This window comes from Lontra canadensis, unplaced genomic scaffold, assembly GCF_010015895.1.
Source record: "Lontra canadensis isolate GAN:19392208 unplaced genomic scaffold, GSC_riverotter_1.0 scaffold69, whole genome shotgun sequence".
In the NCBI taxonomy this organism is placed as follows: Eukaryota; Metazoa; Chordata; class Mammalia; order Carnivora; family Mustelidae; genus Lontra; species Lontra canadensis.
In genome coordinates, this window is record NW_022631063.1 from 672,298 (window position 1) to 691,610 (window position 19,313).

The window sequence follows — 19,313 nt, forward strand, 5'->3', positions numbered from 1 at the left end:
TGCCAAGATGGAGGAATTTATCCCAAATGAAAGAACAGGATAAGGCCACAGCCAGAGATCCTGGCAAAACAGATATGCTTAATGGAGAATTTAAAGCAACAATCATAAGGGTACTCACTGGACTTGAGAAAAGAATAGAAGACATCAGTGAGACCCTTACCACAGAGGTAAAAGAGCTAAGAAAGAATCAGAGATGAAGAATGTAATAAATGATATTGGAAATAGGCTTGATGCAATGAGCAGCTGGCTGGAAGAAGCAGAGGAATGAATTAGTGACCTAGAAGACAAAATAATGGAAAATAATGAAGGTGAATAAAAGAGAGAAAGAAAAATTACAGAATAGGAGAATAGACTTAGGGACCTCAGTGACTCCATCAAGCAATAACATTCGTGATACAGGAGTCTTAGAAGAAGACAGAGAAAGGGGGGCAGGAAATTTATTTGGAGGGGAAAAATCTGAAAACTTGCCTAATCTGGAGAAGGAAACAAACATCCAGATCCAGGAGGCACAAAGAACTACCTTCAAAATCAACAAAAGCAGGCCACACCAAGACATGTTGTAATTAAATTTGTAAAAATGTAAGTGATAAAGGAAAAACTCTTAAAATCAGCAAAACCAAAGAAGTCCTTAACTTAGAAGACCCAAAGGTTAGCTGGAGATTTCTCAGCAGAAATTTGGCAGGCCAGAAAGGAGTAGCATGATTTATTCAATGTACTGAATAGGAAAATTCTTTGGCCAAGAATACTGTATCCAGTAAGGCTATAATTCAGAATAGAAGAAGTTCCCCAGACAAAAACTGAAGGAGTTCATGACCACTAAACCAGCCCTGCAGGAATATTAAAGGAATAATTTTGAGTGCAATGGAGAGACCAAAAGTGAAAAGGAAGATCAGAGAAAATCTCCAGAAACAATGACAAAACAAGTCATAAAGTGGCACTAAATATATATGTCAATAATTATTTTGAATGTAAATGGATTAAATGCTCCAGTCAAAAGACAAAGGGTATCAGAATGGATAAAAAAATAAGACCCATCTATATGCTGCTTATAAGAGACATCTGCAGATTGAAAGTGAGGTATGGAGCAATGCTTACCACACAAATGGATGTCAGAAGAAAGGCAGAGTAGCAATACTTCTGTCAGGCAAACTAGACTTTAAAGCAAAGACTGTAGCAAGAGATGAAGAAGGGCACTATATCATGATAAAAGGGACAATCCAATAAGATCTGTCAATTCTAAATTTTTATGCGTCCAACATGAGAGTACCCAAATATATAAAATAATAACATAAAGGAACTAATTGATAATGGTACAGTAATAGCAGGGGACTTTAACACCCCACTTACATCAACGGACAGCTCATCTAAAAAGAAAATAAACAAGGAAACAATGTCTTTGAATGACATACTGGACCAGATGACTTAACATATATTCGGAACATTGCATCCTAAAACAGCATAGTATACATTCAGGTGCCTATGGAACATTCTCCAGAATAGATCACATATTAGGTCACAAATCAGGCCTCAAAAAGTAACCAAAAGATTGAAATCTTACCATGCATCTTTTCTGACCATAACACTATAAAGCTAGAAGTCAACCACATTACAAAATTTGGAAAGGCCATAACGACATGGAAGTTAAATAACATAGTACTAAACAATGAATGGGTAAACCAGGAAATTAAGAAATAAAAAAAATACAGGGACAGAAATGAAAATGTTGTAAACACAGTGGTCCAAAATCTTTTTGAGGCAGCAGGGTTGTCCTAAACGGGAAGTATACGGCAAAACCAGCCTACCTCAAGAAGTAAGAAAAATCTCAAATAAACAACCTAATTTTACACCTAAAGGAGCTAGGAAAGAAACAAAAACAAAAGAAAATCAAAGCCAGGAGAAGGAAGGAAGTAATAAAGATTAGAGCAGAAATAAATGATAGACTAAAACATCAGGAGAACAGATCAAGGAAATCAGGAGCTCGTTCTTTGAAAAAATTAATTAAAATTGATAATCCTCTAGCCAGACTTACCAAAAAGAAAAGAGAAAGGACACAAATAAATAAAATCACAAATGAGAGAGGAGAAATAACCACCAACACCACAAAAATACAATTATAAGAGAAGGTTTTGAAAAACTATATGTCAGCAAATTAGACAACCTGGAAGAAATGGACAAATTCCTAGACACATATAAGCTACTAAAATTAAAACAGGAAGAAATAGAAAACTTGAATAGACTAATAGCCAGCAAAGAAATCTGTAATCAAAAAAAGTCCCAACAAACAAAAGTCTAGGGTCTGGTGGCTTCATAGGCGAATTCCACCAAACATTTAAAGAAGAGTTACCTATTCTTCTCAAACTATTCCAAAAAATAGAAAAGGAAAGAAAATTTCCAAACTTATTTTATGAGATCAGCAATACCCTAATGCCAAAACCAGATAAAGACTTCCTTAAAAAAAAAAAAAACTACAGGCAATATCTCTAATAAACATCGACACAAAAATTCTCAGTAAAATATTAGCAAATTTTATCCAGTAGCACATTAAAAGAATCATTCACTATGATCAAGTGAGATTTATTCCTGGATTGCAAGGTAATTCATCATTTGCAAATCAATCATCGTGATGCACCACATTAATAAAAGAAAGGGTAAGAACCATACGATCCTTTCAAAAGATGCAGAAAAAGCATTTGACAAAATACAACATCCTATGGTAAAAAACAAAAACAGAAAATCTCAACAAAGTAGGTTAGAGGGAACATACCTCAATATGATAAAGGCCATGTATGAAAAACCCACAGTTAATACCATCTTCAAAATGAGGGAAAACTGAGTTTTTCCTTTCTGGTCAGAAACAAGACAGGGTTGTCTGTTCTCACCACTGTTATTTAACACAGTACTGGAAGTTCTAGCAAGCAGTCAGACAACAAAAAGTAATAAAAGGCTACCAAATCAGCAAGAAAAAGTCAAACATTCACTATTTGGAGATGACATGATACTTTATATAGAAAACCCGAAAGATTTCACCAAAAAATTGCTAAACTGATACACAAATTCATTGAGGTCATAGGATACAGAAATCAATGTACAGAAATCAGTTGCATTTCTATATACCTCAAATGAAGTAGCAGAAAGAGAGATTAAGGAATCAGTCCCATTTACAATTGCACCAAAACCAATAAGATACCTAGGACTAAACCTAACCAAAGAAGTAAAACACCTGTACTCTAAAAACTGTACAACACTAATGAAAGAAATTGGAAATAAATGGAAAAACATTCTATGCTCATGGATTGAAAGACCAGATACTGTTAAAATGTCTATGCAAAGCATAGTCTATACATTAAATGCAATCTGTATCAAAATATCAGCTATTTTTCACAGAGTTGGAACAGACACATGAAAAGATGCCCAACATCACTGATCATCAGGGAAATACTACAATATGATAATCAAAACTACAATATGATAATCACCTCACACCTGTCAGAATGGCTAAAATCAACAACACAAGAAACAATAGGAGTTGGTGAAGATGTGGAGAAAGGGGAACCCTCTTGACCTGTTGGTGGGAATGCAAACTGGTACAGCCACTGTGGAAAACAGTATGAAGCTTCCTCAAAAAGTTAAAAATAGAAGTACCCTCTAATCCAGCAATTACACTGCTAGGTATTTAGCCAAATACAAAAATACTAACTCAAAGGGATATATGCACCCCAATGTTTATAACAGCATTATCTATAATGGCCAAATTATGGAACAGCCAAAGTATCCATCGATTGATGAATGGATAAAGAAGATGTTGTATATATACCATAGAATATTACTTAGCCATGAAAAAGAATGAAGTCTTAACCATTTGCAAAGACAAGGATAGAGCTAGAGAGTGTTAAGCCAAGCGAAGTACGATAGAGAAAGACAAATGCCGCATGATTTCACTCATGTGAAATTTAAGAAACAAAACAAATGTGCAAAGGGAAAAAGAGGGAAAGAAAGAGACAAAGCAAGAAACAGACTTTTAATTATAGAGAACAAACTGATAGTTACCGGACGGGAGGTGGGTTGGAGGGATGGGGGATATAGGTGATGAGTATTAAGGAATGCACTTGTCATGATGAGCACATGGTGATACAGGGTTGTTAAGTCATGATACTGTACGACCAAAACTAATATTGCATTATATGTTAACTAACTAATTTAAATAAAAACTTAAAAAACCTTTCAATTAAGTATGAAATTAGTCATTTTTTAGTGCTTAGGGACAACAAGTATTTGAAACTACATTTAAAATTTTAATATTTTTGTATGTTTGTTTGAAGATTTCTTTAGGAGAAGAGACCACTTACAACAAGGAGTTGTGAATTTCATATATGATGATGTGAGTATTCTGATATTTACACTATGTTCTAGACATGTTCAGTTGTTAAAAAATTTAAGTGAATCCTGGTATCAGTACTGGGAATAATATGTTTTATAGACCATATTCTTTTTCTGTATTTTTCAGCTAAATGCAAATATGATTCAGTATCTTCATAAATACCAACTTGACTTTATATTAAACATAAAGATACTTTTAAATTTTATGACATGTTTTTGGTAAATCATTTTTTTTTTTAAGATTTTGTTTGTCAGAGAGAGAGAGGATAAGCAGGGGGAGCGGCATGCAGAGGCAGAGGGAGAAACAGGCTCCCCACTGAGCAAGGAAACCCATGTGGGACTCAATTCCAGGAGCGTTGAATCATGCATGACCTGAGCCGGAGGCAGATGCCTAACCACTGAGCCACCGAGGCATCCCATCTTTCAAATCATTGTTAAGGGCAAAATTACCATTATTTTTAAAAAGAGTAGTTTACTTTTGTACGATACTAAGAAAGAGGAAATATTTATGTATAACAGATAACGACTGTTCATTTCTCATTTCAAGTGGTTGCAATTAGCATCCTCCCATTTTTTTTAAATTGAAACTATAGGAAAATTATATTTCACATGTACATCAATGTTTCAAGGTTTTTGTTTTGTTCTTGTAATAGGGAAGTTATAGGGTCAGGATTTCCCTACTGGTGTATCCCGGTTTACATTACAAGCCTTGGAAGCATTTAATACTTCCCTTGTGAAAATGCTTTTACGGAGTATAATTAATCAAAACCAAAAACATTTTATTGTTAACCAGCTGATGATTTTGCTTATATATTAGTTTTTGCAGGGTACTATGGCAATTTGAATGTCTAGAATTCGAAAGCTGAAGAAATACTGTGAATTGTTTTATCTGGAAGAAATGAACTGGACTACTTTGAATTTGAAGCTTTGGGGCTTTTCTGTGTTTCTGCCTATTAAATTTGTTCCCTTTCTATGTGTTTTTACTTTAGTGCACAGTTCAAAGCAATAAAAGAAATGTTTTTGTATTTGGAATATTAATTTCTTTTAGAAAAGTTATCACTTAACAGATATATGCATAATATTGTAAAATATTGGTATATGATGAATTGATATAAATACCTTTTAACCTTAATTTTTAACGTTGTTAACCCAGAAGAATGTACTTACAAGAGAGTATATAAGAAGCCAAATAATTAAAGTTTAGATAAAGTTAACGTATACTTACCAGAAGGTTACAAATTATACTTTGAAATTTTGTTCGTAGTCATTTGTTGTGTAGGTGAATAGAAGGAGAAGCCTGGATTTTGTTCCACTTTTGTAGAAGAGTTTATTCCTTGATCACATAACTCAAGAACAGAAACTCACTAGTCTTTGTCTATGAAGAGAGAAAGTTCCTAAAATTTTGTTACATCGCTTAAGTGCACCATAAATTAACCTATAGAAATAAGGCTGCAGGAGGCATTTTTTTTCTTTGTTTTTTTCAGTGCATTTTTTTTTTTTTAGTATGCTTCTTTGTCTTCTGTGGAAAAAAATTCTTAATAAACATACCTTTTATTGGCTGCACTTTTTTTTGTTAGTGACAACATTGCCTAAAATGGCATCTTCCTTTTAAATCTAGACTTTCTGGATATGATATGTATTTTTAACAAAATGTCAACATTTCAGTGTATTCCATGAAGCTAAATTGTTTTATATTTATAATGCCAACTCTTTACAAAATTAAAAAATCAAGTAATCTACCATTTCATTTAAGTGTTCAGAAATTATAAGTTTGACTTTCTCAACTTTGGCTGGGGGTTTATCATTAGCATTCATAAACTGGTAAGTTGTTGTGGTCTGTAATGTGGAGGGTGCTGACCACAATAGGCACCACGACCTGTTTCTGTGGCATTATTGTGGAAAGCTACAGAGTGGTCATCAAATCCTTAGCATTTAAGATCCCGGTGTCAGCTATTCTAATCAATCCAGCTGCTTTCCTGGCAAACATTCTAAGTGTTTCTTAGTGAAGATTTTAAAAGTATGTATTTTTCTTACACTTTAACTGAAGGTCTTCCAGCTTAAAATGTGAGTACAAATTGACATGATTTTAAGTGTGGCTGGTGACCAAATTAATTATGCTTTTTATAAAATTCTGTTTCTTAAAGGCTGGAAAGCGAAGAGCAGTGTCTTGAAAGAAAACTTTTTACAAACTCACAGAATTTTAAATCAACTTATACTTTTAACAGTCCTGTAAAGGAAGTATTGGAGAGTCATTTTGACATTATAACTTTATATAATTAGCTGTTAGATTGATTTGGTCAGCAGTATAAAAATGTGTGATGAAATAATCCATATACTTTTGTCCTCTGGCTGTTAAGTTTTTTTCCACGAACTTATATTTGATAATGTGAGAGGGTGTTAACTGAACCATTAAAAAAAATACAGGATTCGAATTAGAAGTCTTGTTGGAAAAAACTAATATAAACACACTCATATCATTCATGTTGAATAAGGGTGATAATATGACTCAGCAGCCTGGGATCTTAACATCCAGCTTAAAGGTAATCCATTCACTGTACTATTCTGACCTCTGTTATAGTTTTTATTACTTCGAGGCTAATGGTTGAGGCAAAACTTTAAAAATGACGTATGGTATTCCTCATATAGGTTTCTGCCAGGTGGCACTTTGTATTAGAACTCTCTATACCATTCTCTGACTCCTCCTCTTCCAAAGGTGTTCCTATGAATTTTGGTCATAGATCTGTGAAGGAGTTTCGATGACCAAACGTATTTAGGACATTTTCACCCTTTTCAGGGAGCTTGATAAAGCCTAAGGTACATAAAATCCTGTTTACTTTTATTTACCTAGTTTTTTTCCAAACTTTTTTGACCACAGAACCCTTTTCTCCCCCGAAACTGATTTTCCATGCCAGGCCAGTTTACTTATCAGCCAGTTCTTTTACACTTTACGTTAAATAGGTAATCTTATCAAATATTAGCCATTGAGAATATTTCATTTGGTTTTGTGTACTGAAATGCGATTCACTTTTTGGTGCTCTCAAGATAACCGATGTGAACAGACATCCATTACTAAAGTAAAAATTAAATAGTCTGATGTTGAACAATGACTGGAATCGGAATATAGCATCATAGTTTGTGCTGTTTAACTCACACCCGGTTTTCTTGTAATGATGTAAATTATTGAATAATGTACACTCTTAACATCTAAGTGCTTTTATTTATACAGTAAACGTGTTTCCATGTCATTTTGAGAATTTTTTAATAAACATTCAAATAGCTTGCTGTAAAGTTTTGTATTATACAAAATCTGTTACATATATATGAGATGCTCCAGTTCAAATAACAGTGCAGTAATTCACCTATGCCTATAAACACCGCCGAATGATTAAATGTCAGGTATTGCACTTCTATTTTGGGTGGCAGTTTACACATTTTAAATTACATCAAGGGGAAATCAGTACTATTGGAGTCTTAATTTGGTCCACTTTAAGTGTAATTTCAAGGACTGTGCTCATGTGATCTATTTAAACATGCATTCAGAAACAAAAAGTAATTTTAAAATGTCAAATATGATATGTTTATTTCCAGAAAAGGTATTCACCCAGGAAGAAAGTAGAATTTATTAATGTAGTTTAAAGTCTGTGCAATTTTAAGAAATGACCAAAAAATCAATTTGTGATTATTTAAGTAAAATATACAAATCAAGTTCACTTGTACTCTTAGGGCATTACTAAACTGGACAAACTAAATACATAGTATTTGTCAGAAATGTGCTTTTCTTTTGTCCTTTTATGTTTGACAGACTCCTAAATGATATGTTTTCTCTATTTGTAGCGGTTTTCTGGGAACTTAATAGGAATACATTTGTGCAAGTCTGGTAATTACATTTAGTGAGTAAAAACCCAAGACTTCTTTCAGGTTAGCTCTTTTTTTTTTTTTTTTTTTTTGGTCTCGTAAGCACTTTGAAATAAATGTACAATGCTAAGCTATCATCTAAGAGTATGTCTAGACTTTATAACAAAATTAGGTGATGCAAAGAAAAAACAAAATACTGAGAACTTCTGTTATAGTGATGAATGCAGAGAGGATTTTAAACGAATACCGTTTAGGTAATTTGTAGTCTAGAATAAGATTATAACATCATATATGTCCATATATTAAGTTAAATTTTTTCCCGTAATTTAGAATACTGAGCACAAAACTACTTTCCAGCAAACCACTAGGATACTTATGAAAAATTTCTGTCTGACTCACTATCAACTCATTACTTGGATGCTGGGAAGTCTGTGCTTTTAATTGTTTCTTGCCATGTCTTTTCTGCTTGTTTTTAAAAACACGTTTTACTGGCATATGAAGAAAAGAGCCCTAGAGTACTTAACATTCTTTTTAGCCAGGTAGCTTGGTACTATTCAGCATTGTTTATTACTTTGCGAGCATTCAGAACTCAAGTGTGCTTCTGTGTATGTGGATATATAGCAAGTAGACATTGGCAGCACTCCTGCATTGCTATGATGTGCCATACAGTTAGGGGGTGAGAAGGGTCCTTGCCTGTGAGCTACTTGTATTTCCAAGTGTACCCTCTCCATAGCATCAGAGATGCTGACCATCTGGCGAGCTTATAGGAAATGACAACTGGGATCTCTCATTCTTCAATAGCTATACTCAGAGAGAAATCTGTTCTTCTGATACATTGTGTGTATGTGTGTTGGGGGTGTCCCAATCTTTTCCTTTAAGCATGAAAATAAAAATATATACATGCAGTCCTTGGCATTTTAGCTGGCTGTATGTAATCACATTTTATCTTACTGTCATCACTGAAATTTCAAAGGGTAACCTGAACATGTATGAGTGTTCCAGAAACATACTAATTAAAGATCCATATTCTTTTGAAAATGATAGGCCATTTAGAAAAATTAAGGATTAGCTGAACTTCGGGATGCATATGTAATTTCCCAAAGCTACCTAAATACATCACCCCTAAATTTATCTTATGGCAAGAGATTTTACGTTTTTAAATAATTAGCTTATTCATACTTTGATTCTCATTTTCTAATCAGCCTCACTTAAAGATACCAGTACGATGCTTTCTGCTAATCTATATTCAATTTGGTTTTTTCATTTATTAAATAGGGAATGTTCTCTTGGCTTTTTTAAACCTTAAGAAATGGATGGTGGAGAATCCACGCCACTACATGGACCAAATAGTTTTTAGCTTAGAAAATGCCACATTATGACCAACAAATTTTATTGAAAAAATTTCTCTGAAGATAGTTGGATTTTTTTCTCAAATGATAAATAATTCTAGGGGGCAAATTAAACGTATGTGAAACTTAGGCAAATGAATGTGTTATCCGGATATTTTCATCCATGATGAAAAAAAACCATGCACACATTATACAAAATTCATGTCCCAGGCAATTTGAAGCCTGCCTAGTTACCAGAAATCTTAAGTAATGAAACAATAAATGTTTCAGTAAGTTATGTTCTTGCTAACCAATAATAAGAAGTGAAGTGTTTTTATGTTTCTTTAATTTTAGATTGAATGCTTTTTACCATTCAATCCACTTTACTGGCATCCCAGTGGAACTCAGTAAAACTGTAGTAGCACTGTTACAATTATGTGATTTCATTAAATACATCAGCACCACCATGCCTATGTCTAGCACTATACCTAGTAAAATGTTGGAAATAGTTGACTTCTCTAATAAAAGTATTCTAACTAGCTAATGAGATTTACTTTCTTTTTCCCCAAAATAATTTCTTTTACAAATTCTTGAATTTTCATGTATAAATAGATCAGAAATTATATGCTTCGTTCTTAAATTATGTATATATACTATATTTTCAATACAACTTGTACACTTTTAGCTACCAAAAATTTGCAACCATTTTTACATAAAATTTACATTTTTCTTATTTACAGTTATTTGTAGAAGGTTATTGCAAAACTAATTGTGCAAGTAGATTACACTGTCAATACCACATACCAATCTTTGAAGAAAATATTTGCTAAAAAATAAATATTTCTGCACAGAGTATTTCAAAAGCATCATGATTTCATGCTACATTATGTGCATAAAGACTAGGAAAAAGTATGTGTTTTGGTAGATTGTTTCTTTATGTTTAAAGCATTCCAAGGTACTTACTACTTAACCACTGTGAGTGAGCTTCTTTGTATCAGATGACTGACATTTTCAAGTGATTACACACATTATTTTTTGAAATGTATTATTTAACTGGCTAACATTCTGATGAACATTTTCCTATCAAAATCATAGAATGCAGATTTCAGCTAAAAAGAGGTAATGTGTCTTTCATTAAAATCAGTCGGTGCCTAGGAGATGAGAACTAGAGATTCCTCAGTATTTTTATTTATTTATTTTTTAATATTTGGGAAAAAGTGTAGCATATAATTTCAATACTATAATTATAGAGGCATTTTGAAGACACTAATGGAGGAGGTAATTATAAGATTACTGATCCTTGAACTTTACTCCTAAATAAATAAGGATGGTGGAATGGTGTGGAATTTTCTTACATGTACTCAAAATACTTCGTATTTGTATATAATGTATATAATGATTGTACAAAAAAGATATGGTTTAAATGCTAACAGGTATGATGATTTTCAACTTAAAAACAATACACAGAAGGGAAGTACCAAAAATATAGGTAAACATACAGTGCTTTAAAACCATAAATGTACCAAATTATTTTGTATCTTTTAAATGAACTAAATGGAAGTCACAAACGCAGGACTACAGTTTAGGAATTCAACTTAGTTTTGACATTAGCTCTTCAAGACTAACCATGTTAAATTTGCCATTTCTCATAATAAAAATATTTTATTGAGAGCATTTCGATAATGATTGCTACTCTCAGTTCAAAGTTTGATCGTAAGTGGTAGGACAATGACATTGGTTAAATGATCCTATAGTTCTCTGTTCTTAACATTTCATTCCTATAGATGTATTGTCCGTCTATTCATAGTAATAATCTATTAGCTTTAAATAACTTCTTGTTAATCCTCTCAACCGCCACTTAATAGTTTATATAAATAAGCTTTGTGATATTTCTTTTCATGCCATCAGTTATTAATAATTCATGTCTTCCTGTGAATTTTCTTTTCTGTATTGCATATTCTTAGAGCAAAATGTATAATTATCCTAAACTCAGGCACTGGTCAAACACAACGACTAATATTTTATAAAGCATTTTAAAGCATCCTTTTAGTTTTTGAAATGTTCACTTCACTTCCTTGTAAGTTAAGTGGAAGCCAGAGAAGGTAACTTTGAATGAGAACATTTAGGAAATGAGGAGGGAGGGGGAAGCTATTGCATACCTAGAAGACAACTGCAATGCAAATGCATGACAGAACCTGGGGTGCTGCAGCACAGGACGCTTCCCTAAGCCTGCTGTTCGAGTCTGACTAAATGGACCTGTGAGAGCCGAGTGAGAATCACCGTAGACATTTTTGTTACAGAGGGGAAATGCTGTCAGTGTTGGGTAGGGAAAGAACCATGGAAGGTTTTCAGAAGACCTAGGTCGTGCGATGGCATTTCCGCCGGAAGGACATCGTATTGCGGTGCTGTTCAAGTCCCCAAGTTCAAGGCTTACAATTACGTGGGGCTGTAGGGTTTACGAAGCACTTCCGAGTATACTTCGAGGCTCCTCAAGACCCCTCAAGATATTTAAGACGGCCCCTCTACATTTTGGGCTCCTGGGGCTCACTGAGGGTTTGTCTTGAAAGTAAGTGGAGCAGATAGGATTTTAATTCAGGTTTACCACCCCGAGTCTCTGCCATTTCTACCACCGAACACTGGACTTAGGCGGTCTGGTCTGCTTAACATATCTGTGCATGACGGAGTGGGCCTAGATATGCTGCAAAGAACCACGACAACTATATTTTCTGAAAAAATATAAAGTGTATTTTCTTCCAAAAACGTATTTTGAAAATGCATTTCCCCAAATATCCACATGGGAACTATATCATGGCTCTAAAGAGGGGCTTCCCCGGTGAGCCAGGCTTTACAGACCACTTTCTACTTGTACCGAATTCAACAGATCACCTAGCATAGCTGGCATTTAACACTGATTCAGCATAGATAGGTTTGTAACAATGACATTCATATTCTCGCTTTTATTATTTTTTTTTTTTAAGATTTTATTTTCTTACTTGACACGAGAGAGGGGAACACAAATGGGGAGTGGGAGAGGGAGAAACAGGCTTCCCACTGAGCTGGGAGCCTGATTCAGGGCTCAATCCCAGGACTCTGGGATCATGACCTGAGTCAAAGGCAGGGGCTTAACAACTGCGCCACCCAGGTGCCCCTCGCTTTTATTATTACAAATAGTATTACTTTAAAGCTATAAACCTAATAGTGCAAAATACTGTTAGAAAAGACAATAGCTACACTTGAGTTTTCTGAATCAAAAAATTAAGTCTTAGTAACGGCTATTTAGCTGGAGACATAGCACATTATGTAAAAGCTAAATTGAGGAAAATTGTTTTCCTGATTGTTTTTAATATGTTCCTAGATGAAAATCAAAGAGTCTAGAGTTTTAGGGCACCTACTATGTGCCAGGCACTTTACTATATGTTATCTCATTTCTTAAGCTTCTTTGAGGCAGGTACCATTATCTCATTTTCACAAATTCAGGAAAAGGATTCAGGGACATTAATTAAATTGGTCAGGGTCACAAGTTGTTAATGAAAGAACTCATCCCGAGACCCAGCTACATTGATCTCAAAGTTCTTGTGCTTATTGAGATCATATATGGGAGGGCTTATTAAAAGATGGCTGCCGGGTCCTACCCCCAGAGTTTCTGAGTCAGTAGGTCAGTAGGTGGGACCCAACAATACACATTTCTAGCATGTTCCTTAGAGGTGTTAATGCTGCTAATTCTAGGACTACAGGTGAGGACATCATTTTGTCTTCCAAGTGCCCCTAAACTCACATGACAGACACATTCGTTGTACTGCCAAAAAAAAAAAAAAAAAAGATTAGAAACCTAATAACATTTGAAGTTTTTTGTAATTTATAAAAATTTTGACTTGCAGGAAGAAATCTACTCAAATACATTGATCTGCTGTGGGTTTTAACCATGGCTAAGCAATTTAAAGACTATTATAAATTAGTCAGTGTTGTGATTCATTTTTAATAACTAGATCTACCACATTCTCTTTTTTTTTAAGCCATGAAAAACCTTCGAAGAAAAGATACTGTAAGAATGATTATTTTAGGCATCCTGGTGAGGTGATAAATTTTATCCTTTCATAATATATGCTGGGATTTTAAATAACGTTTGGTTAAGGACATTGTTCTTTTAGGCATTTTGGAACCATTGCTAAAGATAAACCTCCAGAAAGACCTGTAACCAAGTCTTATACATACGTACTCAACCTCATACCATGTGCTGCTATGCTCTGACCTGGTTTTTGTATCTTCTGACTGGAAGAGTGGGAGAATTCATCTTTGATTATCGTGAATCTAAGAAACTAGGCTATCCCAAATTTGCCCCTACCTTCTCATGTTTGTTAAATGAGTGCTTATTAATGTAAAAATCTGCAAGGCTGGGACGCCTGGATGGCTCAGTCAGTTAAGTGTCTGCCTTCAGCTCAGGTCATGATCTGAGTCCTGGGATTGAGTCCTGGATCGGGCTCCTTGCTCAGTGGAGAGCCTGCTTCTCCCTCTGCCTGCAGTTCTCCTTGTTTGTGCTCTCTCTCGCTCGCTCGCTCTGATAAATAAATAAAAATCTTTAAAAAAAATTTTTTTTTTAAAGCCTGCAAGGACATTGCTTCAGTACTTTTCATTCCTCCTTCCCTTAATTCATTAGAATATGAGACTCCCCTATAGGGTAAAATGATACTTCCAGCTCTCTGCCCAGCAGTTAATAACAGCAGGAAAACATTTCACTCAGATAAACTTCAGATTTTAGATGGCATTTTATTTAGGCCTGGGAACTAGGAACCTTTATTTTTTGGTGGAAAGCAAAAGGAGTTACATTAGTGCTTCTAATTCCCTAGGAGGAGAGGCAGTGCCATACTACTATGACTGGCTATAGCAGTTAACCCTGCCTCTCAGGACAGTCCCCACATTGGAGGGCTCAGGTTATTTGCTACAACCTGTGGGGAAAGTGACCGTGATTTAAGCATTAGACCTCTGGGTGGGACAAGGAGATGGATTTTGTAAATTAAGAGAATAGCTTTGGTTATCCATAAGTCATTTTAACAATGGAGCCTCTGACATCTCTGCCTAACTAACTACATCTTTACATTGTTCAGGCTCTTGTTAAAGTGATATTCTATAAGAGGGGACATTCTTAATCCTGTCCAATTCTCTGAGACTTAGACTGTAATATCAAGCGATTCTTTCATGTTAAGGACTTAAGAGGAAGATGGTTTGTGTTATGCTCGAATTTAAAAAGTGGGATGCTTGTACACTCTTCCCTATCTTCCCATTCCTTCATGCTCAGTTTTTATAAAGTATATAGACTTTATGTGGAAGGCTGAATTTTACACATGTCATACCAGTGTCACAGCTGAAGCATTCATTAATTCAACAATCAGATCTAAATTCCTCACCTGCCACGTCTTCACTCCCTACAAATGAACAGTCTCTGGTGAATTCATTCTGAATTTCCCTGGAGCTTAGGCTGGCAATCCTTATGAAATTTGTTGCAGCTGCAAAAATGTGCCTAAATATGGACATAAAATCCCTAAATAGTCCTCTGAATCAAAGTTAGCCATTTCTTTCCCCCTGCTAGGCACCCATAAATGTTTGTTGAATGAGGGAAGGACAGCATTGGTTAGTCCCTAAATTTGTATCTGCATTAATACCCAAAGGGTTTGAGAAGCTAGTTGAACTTGTTCTGTATTTTATTGAATGGCGTGGTCATTTTGCCATACAAACTTGTTTTGTTTTTTTTCAAACATTTAGCAGGGAAATGAATTTGCTCATGCCTACAGATCACCTCCCACACATGTGACCATTTAAAAATATACAGGGAGCAACTTAAGGTCACTTTAATCATATTTGGAATAGTGCAATAGCTTTGTAAATTTAAATGAATTGCTTGTATTTGAAACTAATAGTGTCAAAGGTAAAGGTAAGTCAATAGATTACGTTTCTATCCTGGAGAGATAGAAATTAATCCATTTAATAATGTGCACAGATATATTATTTCTTTAAAAATACATGTGAGTGTAAAAATTATTAAAGAATGAAGAAACTTGCAAAAAATTTTAAAATTTTGTCCAGAAGGAAAGGGTATAATGGATCAGTCCATAGTAAGTTTAAAATTGTACTCAAATGAACTGAAAAATAAAACTTGACTAAAACTTGACTAATCAGATTCTTGCAGTTTTTTTTTCTGTATCCTGATTTTATGAGAGGCATGTATATCCTCCTCCCTCCAAAAAAAGTCTAACAGTTGAAGATATTAAAATATATTTCATTGCATGTTCAGATATTCTGGGGTCCAAATATATTCAGCCCAGTCCATAAATAACACATATTCATTTAATCTTTGATTAGCAAATGTCTTCGAGTAACCAAATGAAACTGAAATTTTACTGCTGGTGTGTTCATTGCCTTTACAGGCAGGTAAAAACACATTGTTTTTCCACAGCTGGAATAAGAAAACCATGGAACAACATATACTTAATGGAAGCTAGTTTTGCCATGCACACCCGCTAAGTTTCACATTTTTTTAAAAAGAACTCTGTGCATCCACTCTTTTGATCCAGTTCAGCACAGCCCTAAAATATGAATCAGAGGATATCAGCTTGTGTCAGTCATGCTTTAGCTGTTCTTGACAAGACTTCCTCCCCTACCCTCAAAAAAAAAAAAAAAAAAGAAGAAGAAAAGAAAACGAAAAATGAGGAAAAAACTTGTTTCTAAATGTTCAAGGAAATGTGCCAGTGAAAAATATTTTAGGTAGTTTGTATATAAAGTCAGAGACAGAATCATAAATCGAAAGGCCTTTTTGTCCTCACTGAAGCCGGCCCATATTCATGTATTTGGAGATGATTCCCTACGCGATCAGAGATTTAGAATTTTTTGGAATTTTTTTAAGTGCAGTGAAATGAAGGTCATTAACTATAAACATCTTCATACAGAAGGGTATCTGTTCTCAAAATGACTAAGTTCCCTTCCTCCCCATGGAACATCCATGAGTTGAGGATCACCTGATTTGCATCCATGAACAATGTTATTCCTTGGTTTCTTACTTGCTTGGAAGGCATTTTCATAACAAAATACTGGGGTAGTAAAAGTAGTAAGTAGGAGTCTCCATGCAAGAGAAACTGGAGTTTCCTAACATGCACATGATTTAAAAAAATAATACCAAGAAGATGCCTTGAGATGCTGGCAGTTTCAACATTTGGAACAAAAGAGTTCATATGTATATTTATATCCTAATTGCTCAGTTTTACCGTACAAGCTTCAATTTAGGAAAATATACAGTACTTTTGCATATAATGGTACCTTGTGAGCCCCTGAGTCAAGTAGAGAGGATTTAAATACAAAAAAAGGAAAACAGCCATTAAAAGCACTTACATTGTATGTGGAGTAAATAGTACAAAATGATTATTTCCCCGGAAGACCAGGATCAGAAACATGCCTATGAAGACCCAAGATTCCTACAGTGCTTAGGGATGAATCTGTCAAAGAAGGATGCCTAATTGGATGAAGGTAGGTTTTTCTTTGTCGTGGGTGAAGCTCTAAAGAGAGATCACTGTCTTGTTTTAATAGTGAAGTCAAGTTGTCTTCTGAAGCTGTGTTCAGGTGCACCCCACTTGAGAGGGATTCTTTGGATTTAAGTTTAGATTTTTCAAGGTCTAGAAATTCAGGACACTGAGAGAAAGAGAAGAAAAACATGTGTTGTTTTTTTTTTTTTATAATTCATTTGGACAGATTTCTAAAATTATATTCACAAAATCTAAATACATTTAACTGCCTCATTAATCTATATTTGGCTAGTGATAGTGACCAAGCTTTCCCTTCCAAAGATGGGTCAAGGCATTGGAGGTTGGGCATCAGTTTGTCCTAAAAAACCATTCTAAGAACTTTTACTCTGAAGTCAGATCAGATTCTTCTTTAAAACAAACAAACAAACAAACAAAAGTGTACACACACACACACACACGCACACACACATATTATTTAACATTGAGTTTTCCAGATGAGTTCTAATTCAATAAATCAATTTTAATTCAAAATTCGAGACAACTGGAATCAGAAACATGAGTCATTTGGTGAGTAAACAGTGTAAGGAGGACAGAAAAAAAAAATGAAGAAATATCACTCATCCTTGTGATGAGGGAACAGAAGGCTGGCTGAGTACAAAGCAAAAGCTGACACCCTGAAACCTTCCCCCACCCTCACTCCTGGGGGTGCAACAATCTTTAGGAATATCCCAATTATCTTAATGTTAATACCTTGCTAGAGGGAAAAACCTTGGCAATGACAAGGCCTTAAGGCATCCAGTATTTTACAGGTCCTCTTAAGCATATGAAAGTTCTATTGAAACCTCCCTTTTTCCTTACCTCTCCCAATCCCATCCTGCATAACCTGCCACCCCTCACATCCTGGGCAGCTCTCTCTGCCCATGGGTCCTGTCCCCATGCTCTAATAAACCACTATTTTGCACCAAAGATGTCTCAAGAATTCTTTCTTGGTCATGGGCTCTGGACTCCACCCCACTCCTCACTTATATTCTAAAACTTCTATATTCTAAAACCTCACGTATATTCTAAAACTTCATCATTTGGCACCTGAACATGGGGATTTGAGTCTTTACATTTGGACTCTGAGCTTCGGTGTAAAATTGGTGAGTACTTTCTCTCCTCTTCCTTTAGTCTCATTTCAAGGGCTTTTCAAGGAGTGAGGTCTTACTAGAACTCTTTCATGTGGATTGCTCAGTTTGCAATCCTCTAGCCTGTGGCTACTCTATGGGGAGGAGAATGGCTTTTGGCTGGAAGTTAGTACCCTGGCCAGAATGGTAATAAGACCCAGAAACTTGATGCCCTCTCTCTATTCTTGTTCTTATATGGAGTTGTCTGTCTTGGGCACGGGATAGCCACCTAAGTCATCAGGATGGCTGCCAGTCTTAAGGTTTCCTCCTGATTGGTCTAATGTGATCCCCTCCACATCCTTGGTCTAGCACTTCTGGCCATGGGACCTCCACTGGGAGCCAGCCGAAACCAGTACCTGGTTGAATTAAAATCCAGTCGAGGATGTTTCCTAGGGAAGTTGGCTGTAAGGACTACATGTTTTGGAACGTTGCTTAGACCATAATGGATTTCAGTCTTTACTGTTTCTTGTCAGTGTCCACTACTAACTACTTAGAACTACAAAATTGGGTAATTTCCTCTTGTAAAAATTTTCTAGTATTTTTCATGGGTTAAAATGGCAAAACAGTATGCAACCTTCAGGACCGACGATGGCATGGCACAGCATGGTATTTTAGTCCATTCACCAGGCGCCCATCGATAGCCTGGGATGCGATGGGATAGGGGAGTGGTGGCGTCACCCCTCCAGGGCCTTTTAAGGCAGGAATGCCTTCCCAGGGGAAAGCAGGATAGTGATCAATAGTGATGTCTCATTTGAGGAACACCTCCGGTCGCCTTTGACACACGGCAACCTCTGACATGTCCTGCATGGAACACCACCCAGGAGTCAGGGGGGATTTGGTAATGGACCTTCTTTTCTGGGAGCTTGGCCTCAGTAGGCTTCTTCAGTTCCCAGGGACTTTACCTTGGAGTGCCTTTTAACCCAGTGGAAGCAAATTGCATTGCAAAGCTTTGGAAAGGACTGAGCTCCTGTAACACTGCATGGCCTCAGTGGAATCTATCAGAGCTCCTCTGCAGGAAACGGGGCAAATGGACCCAGGATACCTTCACTGCTCATACCTGGGCCTTCATTGCTCTACAC

General features: G+C 35.5%; 2 protein-coding genes across 8 annotated transcripts in view; one reads left to right on the plus strand and one right to left on the minus strand.

Moving 5' to 3' along the window:
* Positions 1-5,409, plus strand: part of GCA (grancalcin) — a 47,901-nt gene extending 42,492 nt beyond the window's left edge. For all 4 annotated transcript variants that reach the window (XM_032880302.1, XM_032880305.1, XM_032880304.1 and 1 more), the window contains 2 exons: positions 4,320-4,378; positions 5,195-5,409. In XM_032880302.1, coding sequence (XP_032736193.1) covers positions 4,320-4,378; positions 5,195-5,221 — 86 coding nt within the window. In that variant the 3' untranslated portion in view covers positions 5,222-5,409. The remainder of the gene's footprint in view (positions 1-4,319; positions 4,379-5,194) is intronic.
* An 11,115-nt stretch (positions 5,410-16,524) lies between these two features.
* KCNH7 (potassium voltage-gated channel subfamily H member 7) overlaps positions 16,525-19,313 on the minus strand; it is a 482,562-nt gene continuing 479,773 nt past the window's right edge. For all 4 annotated transcript variants that reach the window (XM_032880309.1, XM_032880308.1, XM_032880307.1 and 1 more), the window contains one exon: positions 16,525-17,234. In XM_032880309.1, coding sequence (XP_032736200.1) covers positions 16,968-17,234 — 267 coding nt within the window. In that variant the 3' untranslated portion in view covers positions 16,525-16,967. The remainder of the gene's footprint in view (positions 17,235-19,313) is intronic.